Source organism: Sus scrofa, chromosome 9, assembly GCF_000003025.6.
Source record: "Sus scrofa isolate TJ Tabasco breed Duroc chromosome 9, Sscrofa11.1, whole genome shotgun sequence".
NCBI classification, from domain to species: domain Eukaryota; kingdom Metazoa; phylum Chordata; class Mammalia; order Artiodactyla; family Suidae; genus Sus; species Sus scrofa.
The window spans coordinates 21,913,955-21,928,455 of NC_010451.4; the positions used below are offsets into that span (position 1 = coordinate 21,913,955).

General features: G+C 42.0%; 1 protein-coding gene and 2 long non-coding RNA genes across 8 annotated transcripts in view; 2 read left to right on the plus strand and 1 right to left on the minus strand.

Annotated features, from left to right (window-relative positions):
* Positions 1-4,787, plus strand: part of LOC102160855 — a 156,890-nt gene extending 152,103 nt beyond the window's left edge. The window contains exon 10 of the long non-coding RNA XR_002346978.1: positions 4,684-4,787. This is a non-coding gene — a long non-coding RNA (uncharacterized LOC102160855). The remainder of the gene's footprint in view (positions 1-4,683) is intronic.
* GRM5 (glutamate metabotropic receptor 5) overlaps positions 468-14,501 on the minus strand; it is a 523,779-nt gene continuing 509,745 nt past the window's right edge. For all 6 annotated transcript variants that reach the window (XM_021102328.1, XM_021102327.1, XM_021102332.1 and 3 more), the window contains one exon: positions 468-5,694. In XM_021102328.1, the coding sequence (XP_020957987.1) occupies positions 4,782-5,694 (913 nt within the window). In that variant the 3' untranslated portion in view covers positions 468-4,781. The remainder of the gene's footprint in view (positions 5,695-14,501) is intronic.
* LOC106504843 overlaps positions 6,630-14,501 on the plus strand; it is a 200,713-nt gene continuing 192,841 nt past the window's right edge. Inside the window, exons 1-2 of the long non-coding RNA XR_002346980.1 lie at positions 6,630-7,606; positions 12,131-12,181. This is a non-coding gene — a long non-coding RNA (uncharacterized LOC106504843). The remainder of the gene's footprint in view (positions 7,607-12,130; positions 12,182-14,501) is intronic.

The following is a 14,501-nucleotide window of genomic DNA, read 5'->3' on the forward strand; positions in this document are numbered from 1 at the left end:
CAGGTATAGATGGACTCAAAAGTGAAATATCTATATAGATGTGTGTAGGTTTGTATAACATGGACAGATATACATATACATACACACACACACACACACACACACAAAATCTATATTCTTTTTGTGATGTTACTTCTATCAAAAGGGATAATCATGGAACTATGTATGTAATTTGTATTTGTATTTCCAGGCACAAAGAAAATAAGTGATATTACCCACATGCTTTCTTGTTTTAATAAAAGTATTTATGTGTCTTAAAAGGTGTTTGTAGGTGCCTTTGGGGATCTCTGGTTGCTTTGTGGTTGGCTTATGTTCTCATGTTAATCCTTGTCCACAGGCTGCTTTGCAACCCCCCTAACTCAAATGTGTAGATCATTTGGAATTTAAGATTAATAAATAGTATTGCTCTTTGGGTCATAGAAAACATTATGAAACATTCTAAACACTTAAGGGGAAGAATCTTAAAGTCATATCATAGTTTCTTTTTTAATGTTTTTCCAAAAGTAACTTGACTTCACAAACACCAGCTATATAACATGATTTAGACAACTGAGAAACAGGCAAGTATATTTTAAAATACTAAAATAAAACACATTTATACAAGTACAAAGCAAAACAATGCTGATAAAAATGTTAAACTTTATGAAAAAATCATTTGCAATTCACATCAAAATAATTTAACATTCTCTATTGTTTTAATAGCACAAGCTGCAACAACAGAAAAAAAAAAGAAAACGGATACGCGCACACCATTTTAAAACCAAATCAGTTAAAGTGCAGAAAAAAGTAAATACAAGCACTTGTAGCCCACACAAATCTTTTAGGATTGGCACCATCTCTCTAAAACATCTATATTCTATATAGATTTCTAATTACAACACCACCAGCAGCTGCCATTGAATTCTAGAAATACACACAATATACATAGTATATTTGTTCACATTGGGAAGATCAGTGAAATTCAGCCAACTATTTTATACATGCCTCATTCTTTTTTTGTTTGTTTGTTTGTTTTTTTGTTTTTGTCTTTTATCTTTTTAGGGCTGCACTCGCGGCATATGGAGGTTCCCGGGCTAGGGGGTCGAATCCGAGCTGTTGCTGCCAGCCTACACCAGAGCCACAGCAAATGCCAGATCCGAGCCACGTCTGCGACACCACAGCTCAGGGCAACGCTGGATCCTTAACTCACTGAGCGAGGTCAGGGATCAAATCTGCAGCCTCATGGGTCCTAGTCGGACTCGTTTCCGCTGCGCCACGACGGGAACTCCTACATGCCTCATCCTTGAACAGAGAGTAGAGCATCTCCCAGGTCTCAGACCCTCTTCAACGTGAATTCCAACTTATCTTTATGGTTTTCACTGATCTGTATTTTTTTCACAGTATAAAATTGTAAATGGTAACTATAGAGATTCTGACAGCTTGAGGGTTATTAATAAGCTGTGGCTAAACGTGAACTCTGATAATACCTTTGAAGTCTCCAAAACATGTACATTTTTCTGGGAGACTAGCACAGGAATTTTTTTTAAATTTTTTCTTAAAAAGTGTTTAATTCCTGGTTTGGAAGTCACTGCAGCAGAGCCATTATACAATTCATTGACAGTCGGAAATAGCTCCTGGTCTTCCTGCTCACGTGCTGGTTACAGCAGAAACTTGGGAAAGACTGTTACTAACAAGGATTAGTACATTCAGGGATCTGCTTTTTTTTTTTTTTTTTTTTTTTTTTTTTCTGTGCTTCAGTCAAATCTCTTATGGTTTTCTTTTCCATCCTCCCTTTCTGTTCCCCACCCCTGTCCCAGAGAGATGGGTGTGTTCTTCCAAACAGGGTCTTCTCAGGCTGCCCCCACTCCTTCCCACAAGAGAAGAATGGGTGGACCGCTTAGATCATCCATACAACTTGATCAAACCACATCTTCTTTTTTTCATCCTGGGACCAAACTGTCCTTTAGGTCACTTTTCTGAAACTTAGCATTTCACTGTGCTTTCCCCTTCCTTTTAATCATGCTGGTCCCGACTGAGTTAGCACTGGGCACCAGGAACAGACTGTTTTCAAGGAAATTCAATGAAAATAGGTACTTAAATGAATTGTGAAGTTCATATCTTAGCCCTAGAATGAATATTCAGTTCTCTTTGTATTGTAGATTTATTACTTGGAACCTGGTATTAGAATTGGCAAAGAGACAGAGTTAGCATCATTCCAAAATAAAAGATCCCAAGAATGCATTACTAATAATATTATGCATTATACAATGTACTGAATGAAGTGGCAAAGGGTATATAAATACACAGTAAAATACATCTTGTTCTCCTCTAATTGGATGAATTATTTTACTTATTACAGTCGACTATTATTTCATATGGAATTATCAGATGGCAATTTATTTGCATTCAATTTTAATCTCATGAATTTTCTCATAAGATCATGTACTTTTTAAAGAAATACGTTACCAAAAATCAGAAAAGGAGTTTGATCATGGAGAAAGTTTGAAGAATGGTTTTCTACCAGTCAACACAGAGAAAACTTATACTTGAAAATAAATGGAAACCGATGGAAGGGTTTTATGAAACTCAGATAACAGAGCATATTGAGAAAAGTTTCAATGCCTAAGAAATCAAGACAGTAATCCCCAGGTGAATGCCACCCTTTTGATGAGGATCTAGGGATATTAATACTTCAAAAGAGTTACATTTGTTTTTCAAGTAGAGGCAGACATTTGCTTTCAATGAAACCATAAAACTTCGCTAGATTCACTGTTTCAAGAGTCTCATTATAATATTTGGGATCAAGGAGCTCTGATGATGCTGTTTTCAAAACTGCATGGGAGGTGTGACTTTTAGAATTTTATATTTTAGTAAATTAATGTTAGCTTTTAATATTTTATATTGGGAGATTTGACTTAGATAAGAATAGTTATCAGGAAAGTAAAGTGAAGCAGTATATTTATTATAACTTTTAAAAGTGGAGAATGATAAATTACGCTAATAGGTATATTCTCACTTCTCAGTTCCTTTTTTTAAGTAGATCTGAAATAAAAAATACTTAGCAAAATAAGGATATCGAGCTAAAGGAAAAAGGTTTTTATTTTTCTCTCTGCTAAAAATATAATTCTGCCTCACAGCAAGTCTTTTTCATAAGGCTATCTTTAGTATAAGGCTGGGTCAACTGAACTTTAAATTTATAGGACACCTCCTCCTTTTATCACTATCCTTATTTAAAAATCAGAAACATTTGGCACCTGAGGATAGCTGTAATGGGAGGAAGAAAGAGATGACAGTGGATGCAAGTCTTGAGCTATGAATCCTACCTATATGAGCCTATCAAACACAAGTGTTTCTATTATAACTTTAAATCTCTTTTCTGCAGTATTTAAAAAGTGACAGTATGAAGTGCACAAAATTATATTAATAATTATTTTAAAAAGGAAAATAATTGCTTTGCCTTGTTTTGGAATGGCTAAGAAAGACTGTGTGGTTTATATTCGTTAAGGTTCCTCTGTTTTAGTATTCTGTATTGCTTTGAAAAATCTACATTTGTCATAGTTCATAGCTGCCCTGTTTAAGCAGCCAAGAAAAGTTAAAATCACTGCTCACTGGCATAGCGAAATCTCTGCTAAGCCGACTGACACAGTTTAAAATTTCCAGTGTATTAAGATTGTGTTAATTTTTTGAACAACAGTCCCTCCAATCATGACAGTGTCTTCATTGGGTCTGTGGACCGTTCTTCCAGTGGTGGGACTTGAACAGAGGAGCTCTTTGTGTACAGATTTTCAAAAGAAAGGAATGAAGAAGCCCAAACGCATATTTTTAGTATTTTAGCTGGCAACGCAACAGCATTTATGAATGCTGAAGGAGGAGTGGCCACATTTCATGAAAGAGATAGCCAAGCTGGAGCTCAAGAATGATTATTATTATAAAGAGAATTTCCAGCTACACAACGCACCCCAGTGAGGGAATTACAAAACAGTATTCCAGAAAATATTTTTTTTGCTACTCCAGTATTGATTGGCAACATGGTGAAATAGTCAAGAAATCTTCCACTGGTTTTCTTGGTTCATGGAGGTGAACTGAAATAACTAGGTGGAATCCAGGACGCAGGCTTTTGGAAGAGGATGTCACCATCAAATTGGAAGGAAACTCTCTGGTAAAAGCCCTACATACACCAGTGCAACAATCATCATCCAGCTGTGTGTTATGCACGGCAAAGCCTCACATCAAAGCCTCAGTAGGTACCGGGCCCGACTTACTGCTTTCCAAGGTCTTTAAAGGAAAGAAGAAAGAAAGAAAGAAAAAAGTCAGAGAAAAGTTGACGTTTTGGTCCCAGATTTTTTGAGTTTGTTAGAAAATGTACATTCATGTTTGGTGAATCAAAGAATCTTCTGGGAAAAGAATTAAAGTAAACAAACAAAACTTTTTTTTTTTTTTTTTTTTTTTACAGTTGCTTATTAATTATGCCGTTTCCCCTCCATTAGGCTGTTTCATTCACACTCGTTGTTTCCCTAGAGCAAAAAGCACTTGGTATGTAACTGTTTCAACAGACTCCTTGTCAGCCCTCAGAAATAGAAGCCGCGTTTCCTAAGAGCCCATGTTTTCTAAGGCCACTAGAAGAAAATCTGCCAGAAGATTCGTGGTTGGTGTCTTCGTCGGTTGATGTTAAATAGCACTATTAATCTCTTGTTTCCGTTACAGGTGTCCTTGGCGTCTTCCACCTCGGGTCTCAACCAGGCGACTGTGGGAACCGGAGGTCGCGGCTCCGACGGGGAACCCAGCTTGGTTTCCTAAGACATTCACAAGGACGAGGAGCTCTGAGTGTAATCTCTTATGATCAGTGTGTCATATTTGGGAGACGATGGGATACAGAGGGCCGACTCGGACACCGGCGAGTTGGGGGTGGTGCTCCCCGAGTCCACCGAGTCTCTGAAGGGGGACGGCGGGGTGAGAGCCACCAGCTCCTCCAGGTCCGGCTTGCCGGCCGCCGCCGCCTCGGGCCCGGCCGCCGGGGGCTCCCGGGCCGCGCCCTCAGCCGGCGGGGCCGCGGCCGCGGGCTGCGCGCCGCCCGTGACCTCGATGGCGGGCAGCGGCTGGATCTCGGCGAACGTGGTCATGGTGGTGGGCAGCTGCATCTCTTTGGGGATCAGGTAGGACGAGCAGAGCGGGGCGCCCGCGCCGGGGCCGGGAGCGGCGGTGGACAGCATCATGGAGTTGAGCTCGCTGATGTTGGCCGTGAAGCGGGTCACCACGCTGCTGATCTGCTCCATGAGCGAGCCCTGCGACGAGCTGCTGCGCGCCGCGGGCTCCGAGTGCAGCGACGGCACGTCGTCGTCCGTGCGGCCGCCCGAGCCCGCGCGCTGGCTCAGCGTGCTGATGGGCGACGGCGAGCGCGGCCGCGCCGGCGCGGGGAAGTGCTCCTCGGCCTCCGCCACGTCGTACAGCGCCTTGGGGCCGGCGTCCGGGGGCTCGGGCCCGCCGCCGCCGCCCGCGCCCGCGGCCCCCGCGCCTGCGCCGCCGCCCGCGCCCCCCGCCCCGGCGCCGCCGCCCGCGCCCAGGCCGCGGCTCTCGGTGCTCTTGGGGAAGGGCTTGATGACCGCCGTTTGGTTGGGGTTCTCCTTCTTGTTGATGTGGATGGACAGCCGCTGCCACAGGTGCTGCCCTCGGCTGCTCTTCTCGTTCTGCGCCCACGTGACGGATTTTCCATTGGAGCTGCGGAGAGAAGGGAGACGAGAGGTGACTCCGCGAGGTCCCGGGGAGGGCTTCCCAAGGGTGGATGGATGTGGGACACGGGCCGGACCGGGGAGGGCTTTTCTTGCTTTCTCGGGAAAGAAGGCATCAAACGACACCAGGGAAAAGAGATCTTGGAAGTGACTTTTGCTTGCTTGTTTTCTTTTGAGTTAAAGGCTGCTTTCTTGTATCTGGCCTTCCGTTTCTTAGGACCACGGAAATGTGTCCAAGGGGATATTAATAAAGATAAAAAAACATTAGAACAGGGACCTCAAATCAACCCAAGCGCCAGAGTGGGGAGATGGGGTAGGAGTCAGGGGTTACCAGCCAGTAGGGAGTGGTTCCACTTGAGTTTTTATTCTGCAGGTCAATGGTTGGTGCATTTAACTAGGGATTTTTGTTAGAACCTGTGACTTCGAACGTGGTTTGACTTAGTCTGGCTTCTCTATGGAAAATACAGATTCCGTGCACAAAGACACTAAGGTGTCATTAATCAGAACTTTTCTACTTCCTAGAAACTTTCCTGGCACTGTTATTTTTCGGCCTAAGTCTTGAGTAAGGATTCTCTGGGGGAGCCTGTGGTATATTGATTGCCTTTGGCACCTGGCACAGTGTTTTCAAATTAGGCTCTTGACAAGTGTTGTCTGACTGACATGGTTTTCTAGGGCTTTTCTCCCTCTTCTCTTTCTCAAGTCGTCCTTTTTGGTTTCCATCTTGGGAGCTGAAATCGGCTTTGGTAAAGAAAGCCTCTAATGAGGCTGGTGCCTCAGCCTCAGAGCGGGACTGTACCCTCCTAACCTCTGAAACCACAGATTTTCTATCTAGAACCCCACCTGTGGTTGGAGGACGAGGCCTGACCTTCAGGGATGTTATGTGGAGAGATCCAGATGGGAATCCCATCACCAAGGAATGTGAGCATGTGAGAGCTCTGTAGCTAGTTCAGACTGTTCCGTTCTAGGTGCTGTGCCCACGAGATAGCTTCGGGAAGCCTGTGACCAAAGGCTTTGACCACCCAATTGTATCCTCTCAGGTGGTGGTTTTTATAAATTTAATTGTGCATAGGACTCACCTGGGGCATTTGTCCAAGACCTGGGCAGGGCCCCAGGAGAATCTGATTGTCAGATTGGGTTCCCCCGATCGATGCGTTTTAAGGAGCTCTTGCTCCCTAAAGTGATTCTGCAACAGGTGTTTCACAAACTGAGAAACTCTTTGAACAGAAAGGTATCCTTTCTCTCTGGGTTCCCATTACTCCATTGGCCTCCTTGCTGGAAGGCTGGCCAGCCTTTGGCAGGCCAGGGAATGGATTTGGAGCCCACTTGCCTTAGGGCTGCCAACTGTAACTACTAGCTACTTTCTGCCTAGGACGTCCACTCCCTTGATAACAGACCACTGTTTCCGTGGTCCCTATAGCCACATGCTTTCTGGCTCTTTCCACCTGCTTCGCATTTCTTCATCTGTCCCTCTCCACTCTGTTGTCCTCCTTTCTCTGCTCCTTCCACTGAATCTCATTCCATTTCATCTATCCCATATATTGCAAGCTGGTGTCCTTCAGAATTCTGGAATGTGAGATGTCCTCCATGCCTACCCCCTTTCCTGCAAATACTGAACAAATTATTTCCAGGTTTGAGGATTGCGCTGCATCCCCAGTAGCAACCTATTAACTTTCCTTTCCAGGGAGTTTCAGGGTTTGTTTTTATGTTTTTTTTTTTTTTTTTTTTTTTTTTTGCATGAACCTGATCTGCCACCCTTTATATGTTTTCAGTGCATTACTTTTCTTTTTCCCAGGTGTCCACTAACTTCTGGAACATGGCGACAGAAAAAGTGGGCCAGATAATTTGTGGGATCTGATTGGGAGAATGGTTGCCAACAACCCAATTTCTCTCTGACTAGCAAGGTAAGAAACATTTCAGGAGGGAAATAAGTCTTTCAGGTAGCTGAGGTCACTTTTGATACAAAGCATAGGCTAGACAGTAGAAGTATAACTGGATTTATTCTACCAAGCTTTACTCCAGGGAAGTTCTTGCTCCCAGTACAGAGAGGTTTTGATGGAACATAACTTTAACAGTGGCAGTCATTGGAATTACATGTAGCTGGGCCCTAACGTGTGAGAGCTGATTGAAAAACCTTTGGATGAATGTGGGAGGAGGAAACTATCCTAGCCAAGCAATCTGCACAAAGTACTGCCATCTTTCCTGGTCAGGTCTTTGCTCAGAGTGTCACAGTGTCTGTGGTCACTTGAGAGAGAGAGAGAGCACAAGGCACTCTGAGTAACAATGGAAATGGACCCAGGCGTCTGAATCTGAGCACTTCATTTCATCTCTTGGGTCATGGAGTCTTTTTTTTTCCTCGAAAGTAAATAGGAATTCTTAAGAAAAAACAAAAAAGGACCTATGACATTAGTCTGTTTATTCGTTGAATGTAGTTTCCATAAAGACAGGGACCTTATCTATTTTGCTCATTAGCACACAGCAAGATCTTAATAAGAATTTGATGGATGAAAAGGATTCTTAAATTACCAGGGCCATCATATGGTGTCTTGGAAGGTGCAACGGACAAAGTATCCTAAAATCTCGGTTCTAATTTTCAATGTCATTCTTTTTTTTTTCTTTTTTCTTTTCTTCCTCTTTTTTTTTTTTTTCTTTTGTCTTTTTAGGGCCTCACCTGTGGCACATGGAGGTTCCCAGGCTAGGGGTCTAATCAGAGCTATAACCGTCGGCCTATGCCAGAGCTACAGCAACGCCAGATCTGAGTGGCGTTTGCGACCTACACCATAGCTCATGGCAACACCGGATCCTTAACCCACTGAGCAAGGACAGGGATTGAACCTGCAGCCTCATGGTTCCTAGTCAGATTCGTTTCCGCTGCACCACAATGGGAACTCCCTGAATCTGTCATTCTGGATGCTTGGGAAATACTTTTCTTAAGCCTGTGTGAAAAAGTAGGTAGTGTCTCATTTGGTGAACATGGTTGTGAGGATTAAATGACTCAATGAAGGTGAAAGGTTCTGGTAAAGAGAAGGTATCTAAGGATGTTATTTTTTGCATTCTATGTGAAGACTGTTTCAGAAAACAACAACAAAATTCTACAGCTGGTTCTCTGTATCTGAGATTTCGCATCCACAGATTCAACCCAAAGATATCCAGTCTACTTTTGGTTGAATCTGCAGATGCAAAACCCAAGGATACTGAGGACCGTTAATGAAATTCTATTTCTCTTGTGGATCCACCTATTTTTTACATAACTCACTGTAATCATTAGTACTCAGTGAGTACAGGTAAAAGATATTTCGTAAGCTAAGTATAAAAACACAGATTTTGATATCTATCATGAAAAGCACAAAGGAAATGTTGATTCCTTTTTCATAATTTGTATATATCTGTTTTGGCGAAGCTTCTCAAAGATGAAAGCTTATTGATGCACTGTGAGTAGGTGACCCAGAATGTGGATCCAAGATCTGGCCCTGATTGAAGTTGGGCAAATCACTTGATACTTTTGAGCCTCTTTCTTATTGGATTAAAAAAAAAAAAAAAAAAAGAAAAAAAAAAAGAAAGAAACGAACTGCCCTCCCCCACTTCGCATGATTTCTGGGAGGAACCAAAACAGTGCTGCCCATTAGGGTACTTTATAAAGCACACACCCCTGCAGGGGGTTATCACCATCCAGCCTTCCATTCAGTGGAAGTAAAATGTTTATTAGTATTTAGGCTGAGGGCTTCTTTTTTTCAAGCATCAGTATTACACATTTGTCCTAGGGCCTGAGGTAAGAAAAGGAAAGAACTTCTCCTTACCTGTCTATAGTATTTCACCTTCCCAAGCTAATAATTGGGGCCTTAGAGAAGGAGGAAGAAGAAAGAGATTTGGAGGGAGAGACGGAACCAATGGTTTGCTCCATCTGGAAAGGAGGACAGACTGGCCAAAAAAAAGAAAACAAAACAAAACTAGAAAAGCTTCTTGCTCTTTGTTAAGCACCAATTAACCTTTTTGCCAAATGTAATATTGTGTAGTCTACTGTTCTCTTATTCATGCTGATTTGCTCTTTATTTCTGAAAAAACCAAAAACAACAAAATAGAGCATTTCAGGAATGTTATTGGAGAGTAGATTTTTTTGTTTGTTTGCTTTCTGCTTCCATTTTGGGTCTGCCACAATGACACTTTCTACCTTTATTCTCAGAAGTTTATTCTCTCTTCTTCTCTTCCATGTGAGACACTTAATTTATTCATTTCAAGCAGACTCTGAATGTCAGCTCAGTGACCTCTCCCAGTTTCTCTATTCATCGGCCAAAACCTGCAGGAATTAGAGCATACTGCCATGGCACACCATCATTAGAAAGCAAATGTTAATATCAAGAGTGCGTATGACTGTCCAAAAAGTCTATGGATTTAGAAGTTTTATGTTCATTGCTAATGGCTGTTGAATGGTCTTTGTGTTTTTTTTCCCCTCAGAACTCATTTAAGGTTTTATTAATGGCATGTAAGCAATTAAAATGCTCAGAATATTTCACTGAATTAAAAAAAAACTAAGCCCTTATCCTCTCTTTTGTTACACGGTTTATTAATACCTTCCTAAGTTGCATAGTTTCAGGGCATGAGAAAAATCAAATATATCCTTTGAAAATCAGCAAACTCTTTTTATGAAAAATTATCTTCCTTACTAAACCTCTTTTGTTTGTGATTTTGAGTTGAGGGGTAGCCACGCAAGAGCTGTGGTAAGATTATGAGCAGCTTCCTAATATAGAGAAGTATTTAAGAATAGAAAAACCTTGTAACATCAATAGCAAATACGTCTTTGGAAAGATATCAGACATTATTAGGTCAGTAAAATCGTTTTAAGAATTAAGGATATTACAAGCAGAAAATTTGCAGTTTCAGTTCCATTTTCTGCATGTTTTATGAAACTTTTTTTAAATCAGTCTATTTTGCTTTCAATAATTTGCTTCGGAGGGAGTGGGAGGGACTGGGAGCTTGGGGTAAATAGATGCAGCATGTTGCCTTCAGGATGGATCAGCAGTGGGATCCTGCTGTGTAGCACTGGGAACTCTGTCTAGTCACGTATGATGGAACACGTAATGTGAGAAAAAGAATGTATACATGTATGTGTAACTGTACATGTATGCTGTACAGTAGAAAAAATACAAATAAATAAAAATAATTTGCTTTGAACTACAAAGTATGGAAATACAGTTTTTAAAAAGATGCTGAGGAATCTGGTATTGTTTATATTCAGACATTCTAAATTAGGTGGAAGAATTTCTTTCTGAGCCTTGCCTGAAACCCGACATCTTGATTTTGACAACGACACTGAGAAACACACCATAATGTAGAAGAAAATGGCAGGATCATCAGTATAAATTTACCCGCTCACAGCATAAATGGATGTACATAGCTATCTTGCTGACACAAACAATTTAAATGGCCAGGATGGTGTGTGCATTAGAGATGTATGTATGGGAAAAAAACCACTTGATTAAATGGAAATGAAGTCAAGGACTAAATTACCTGATACAGACATAATAAAGCAGTACCACCTGTTTGCATAGTGCTTTGGAACGCACTTTTGGGAACACTGATTGTCAGAGGTAGACAGGATCAACGTCTTTATCTCCCTTACAGAAATGAGAAAACCGGGGCTCAGTGAGAGGAGGAGATTTACCCAAGGTTACACAGAAAATGGCAAAGTGGGCCCTAATACCACGCCATGATTTTCAGCTCCATTTTCCATGAGAGTCCACTGTCCATATTTGCTTTTTGAAGCGAGCTCTCCTCATTCCAGGAAGAGAAGCCTCAGATGTTATCTGGTGATGACGTGTGTTTTCACATAGTTAAGTTAGTAGTAATTTGATTTGTATTCCCTCTTACCCTATATCTCTTTACTTCTCAATCATATGTCTTCGCAGTCTCAAGAAAAGACCCTACCTCGCTCTCTGGGTGCTAATCAAATAGCACAGGTTGATTGAGCACTTACATTTGTCAAGGTTAATGATTGGATGCCTTGATGGTGAAGGCACTTGAAGCTAACGACTGTATAAATTAATATTGTAAAGCAATTTCAGCCTTTTTTTTTTTTCCTTAATGCTGTGATTCAACAAAAGACAATCGTCCTATGTAAAGCACGCTTCTTTTCTGACTTATTTTGGAATACCAGTAAATGAGATTGGTGTCATTTCAGGGATAACATTAAGTCTGCCCTATTTTGAAAATGTTGGCATTTCATCTAATATTGGTAATAAGTGGTTCGTGCTACCTTTGCAAATGATTTTTGATTCTTCAGTGCTTTTTGAAATTGTGGGTTGAGACTTATTCATGGTGGAGACTTCTCTCAGAGAGGGTTTAATTGAATTCAAGAGAGAAGACAACAAGTAGAAGACGGCTAACAGGAGTCACTCACAGCATCTTGACAGAGGTGGTTTTCTTTTCCCTAGGACCTTGAAATGAGGAAGTGGATGGACAGGTGGAAGGATGCTAAACACGAGGTGAGTGAGGGACGTGGTGCAGGGGAACCAGCAGTCGGTTCATTGAGTTCTTAGAGGGTACAGATCACAAAGAATTCAACACTTCACAGGGGGAAGTCACTGTTTCCAGCAGGTGGGTCTTGGCCAGGGAATGCTGCCTGCTTACAGGAGACAGAGCGTATCTGGGTCTTGAATAATTCATAGGTTATGGCAAAATCCAAAAAGAGAGTGCTGAGAATTGCTCTCCAGGAAGGAGAGCAGGGACAGAAGTCCAGGCGTCCACAAAATTTTCCAAGAGATAACCAGTAGTTTAGTTTGGCTGTGTGCCGATGGAGTAAGAAGTTAGGGCATCAGAGGTAGGATTTGGACTTTTCTGTCTGCTGTAAAAGTTCTTCCTGGCTGCGCCTGACCTACAAGGATTGTCTTTCTTCTACTTTCTTTTGCTGTTTTAATAACTCATTAGTAATTAACCCTGGACTTCCTGTTGGTGTCTGGAATAGATGAGTGGTCTAATATATTAGACCAGAGAGATGGTCTGTTTATTAGATGTCTATATGCTTGATCAATCAATAAATGAATGTATAAAGAAATATCTCTGACTTTTCTGTGTTACTCTTCAACTGTAAGAATTCTCTGTTGTTATTTAACAGTGTAGGTATTTGATCTTTCTCAGGCTCAGCAAAAATAACTGAGTGCAGGAACCCTGCATGCCCGTATCTTCTTTAACCCTCACCAGTTCTCATCTTTTGAGTTTCTTCCTCGTCTGGCCCCAGCCCCAGTCCCAGTCCTACTTCAGGCAAACGTTCAAACCTAATTCATATTTAAGTTGATAGTCTTTCCGGCAACGGGGAACCAAGAAGATCGACACAAGCAGTAGTGGTACCCAGGGTAGATTTAAGAGTTTGTTGTAACAGTGCAGGGATGCAGTATTAGAACACTAACAAGTGTGGCCAAAAAGAGACTGGAAAGGCACATACTGATATGAAAACCATTGTGGGGGGAAAAAAAAAGACATTTGTTCTTATGCGCTGTGTTTTTCTTGTTGGTATTAGAGGAATTTGGAGAAAGGTTGCTCATGGGAGAAAGACATTTCAGGGAAGGATTTGCAAGTAAAGTGGAGCTTACCAAGGCCTTAATGCCTGGGGAATGTTAAAATAACATGGATTAAACAAAATTCAGTTAATATGCATCTTGCATATATGGCAAAGAGGCTAATTCCACGTGCTTAATCCTATGAAACCCTTCCAACAACCCAGTGGTGGACCTCCGCCTCTCTTGCAAGTAGCCGGATTGGGAGCAGGGCTGCATGCTCCTGAGAAATTCCCCCAGAGGAGATATCTCTTAGTAGGTCTCTGGCCTGTAATGAAATCCATTCAGCCCTATTTTCTCTGGCCTCTGGTCTAACAGCAGCAGGAGCCCTTTTTCAGAATGTTCCCCGTCCATGCAGGGTGGGTTGTTAAAGTGCCTGCTGATCGGGTACAGCTGCCACTTCCCCCAAGTCCTCCTAAAGAGACAGCATCTAAGAAGGACACGAGGGAGCATGTGCCAGCAGAGGCAGTGTGTTGGATCCGAACGGAGTTTTCTTCTCAAATTCAGCTATTTCTTTTGATCCATAATTCAGGAACCTGGACTCAAAACCAGATCCCTCCTCATACTGAGAATTTCTAGGCTTAGCTGAGGCATTTCAACTAAGAGTAGAAGATTCCACCCCCCCCACCCCAAACAGGAAATGATGTTTTCAACCTAGCAGTCACTATACTGCTGCCCAGGTTGCAGTTGAGTCAAGAGAGAACGAAAGAAGACATAGCTGTTGTGTGCCTCTGGGCTGCAGCAGCTGCCCAGAAGACTTTGTGGAAGAATCCAGCTTGATTTAAACCTTGAATAAAACATGGGATTGGGATTGATGGCAAAGGAGGGGAGAGTTTCTGGTATGATAATAGCTCCCATTTGAATAGAACAAGGGGTTTTCACCTATAGTGTTATATTTGACTTTCACGACAGCGGTTTGACACAGCACTTGTGGAATGGCATTTTTAATAACTTAGGTACATGTCTCTTCCTGCACTAAACTTGGAACACTGCAAGAGCAGCAACTGCACGCATCTCCTGTGCTTAGTGGAGTCTGGTGCAGAGACGGTGGCCTGGGAGAGTTAGGCAAAGAAGTAATAAATTCTGTCACCTTGAAGGCTTGGTATAGACAGGTAATACTAACCTATATTATGGATGCAGAAACTGAGGATTATGAAACTTAACTAAATAGTCCAACTCAAAAGGCAGAACAGTGCCTCAAATATGACCCTAAATCCAGATTGCTGCCACAACATAGTATTATCTCAGTGCT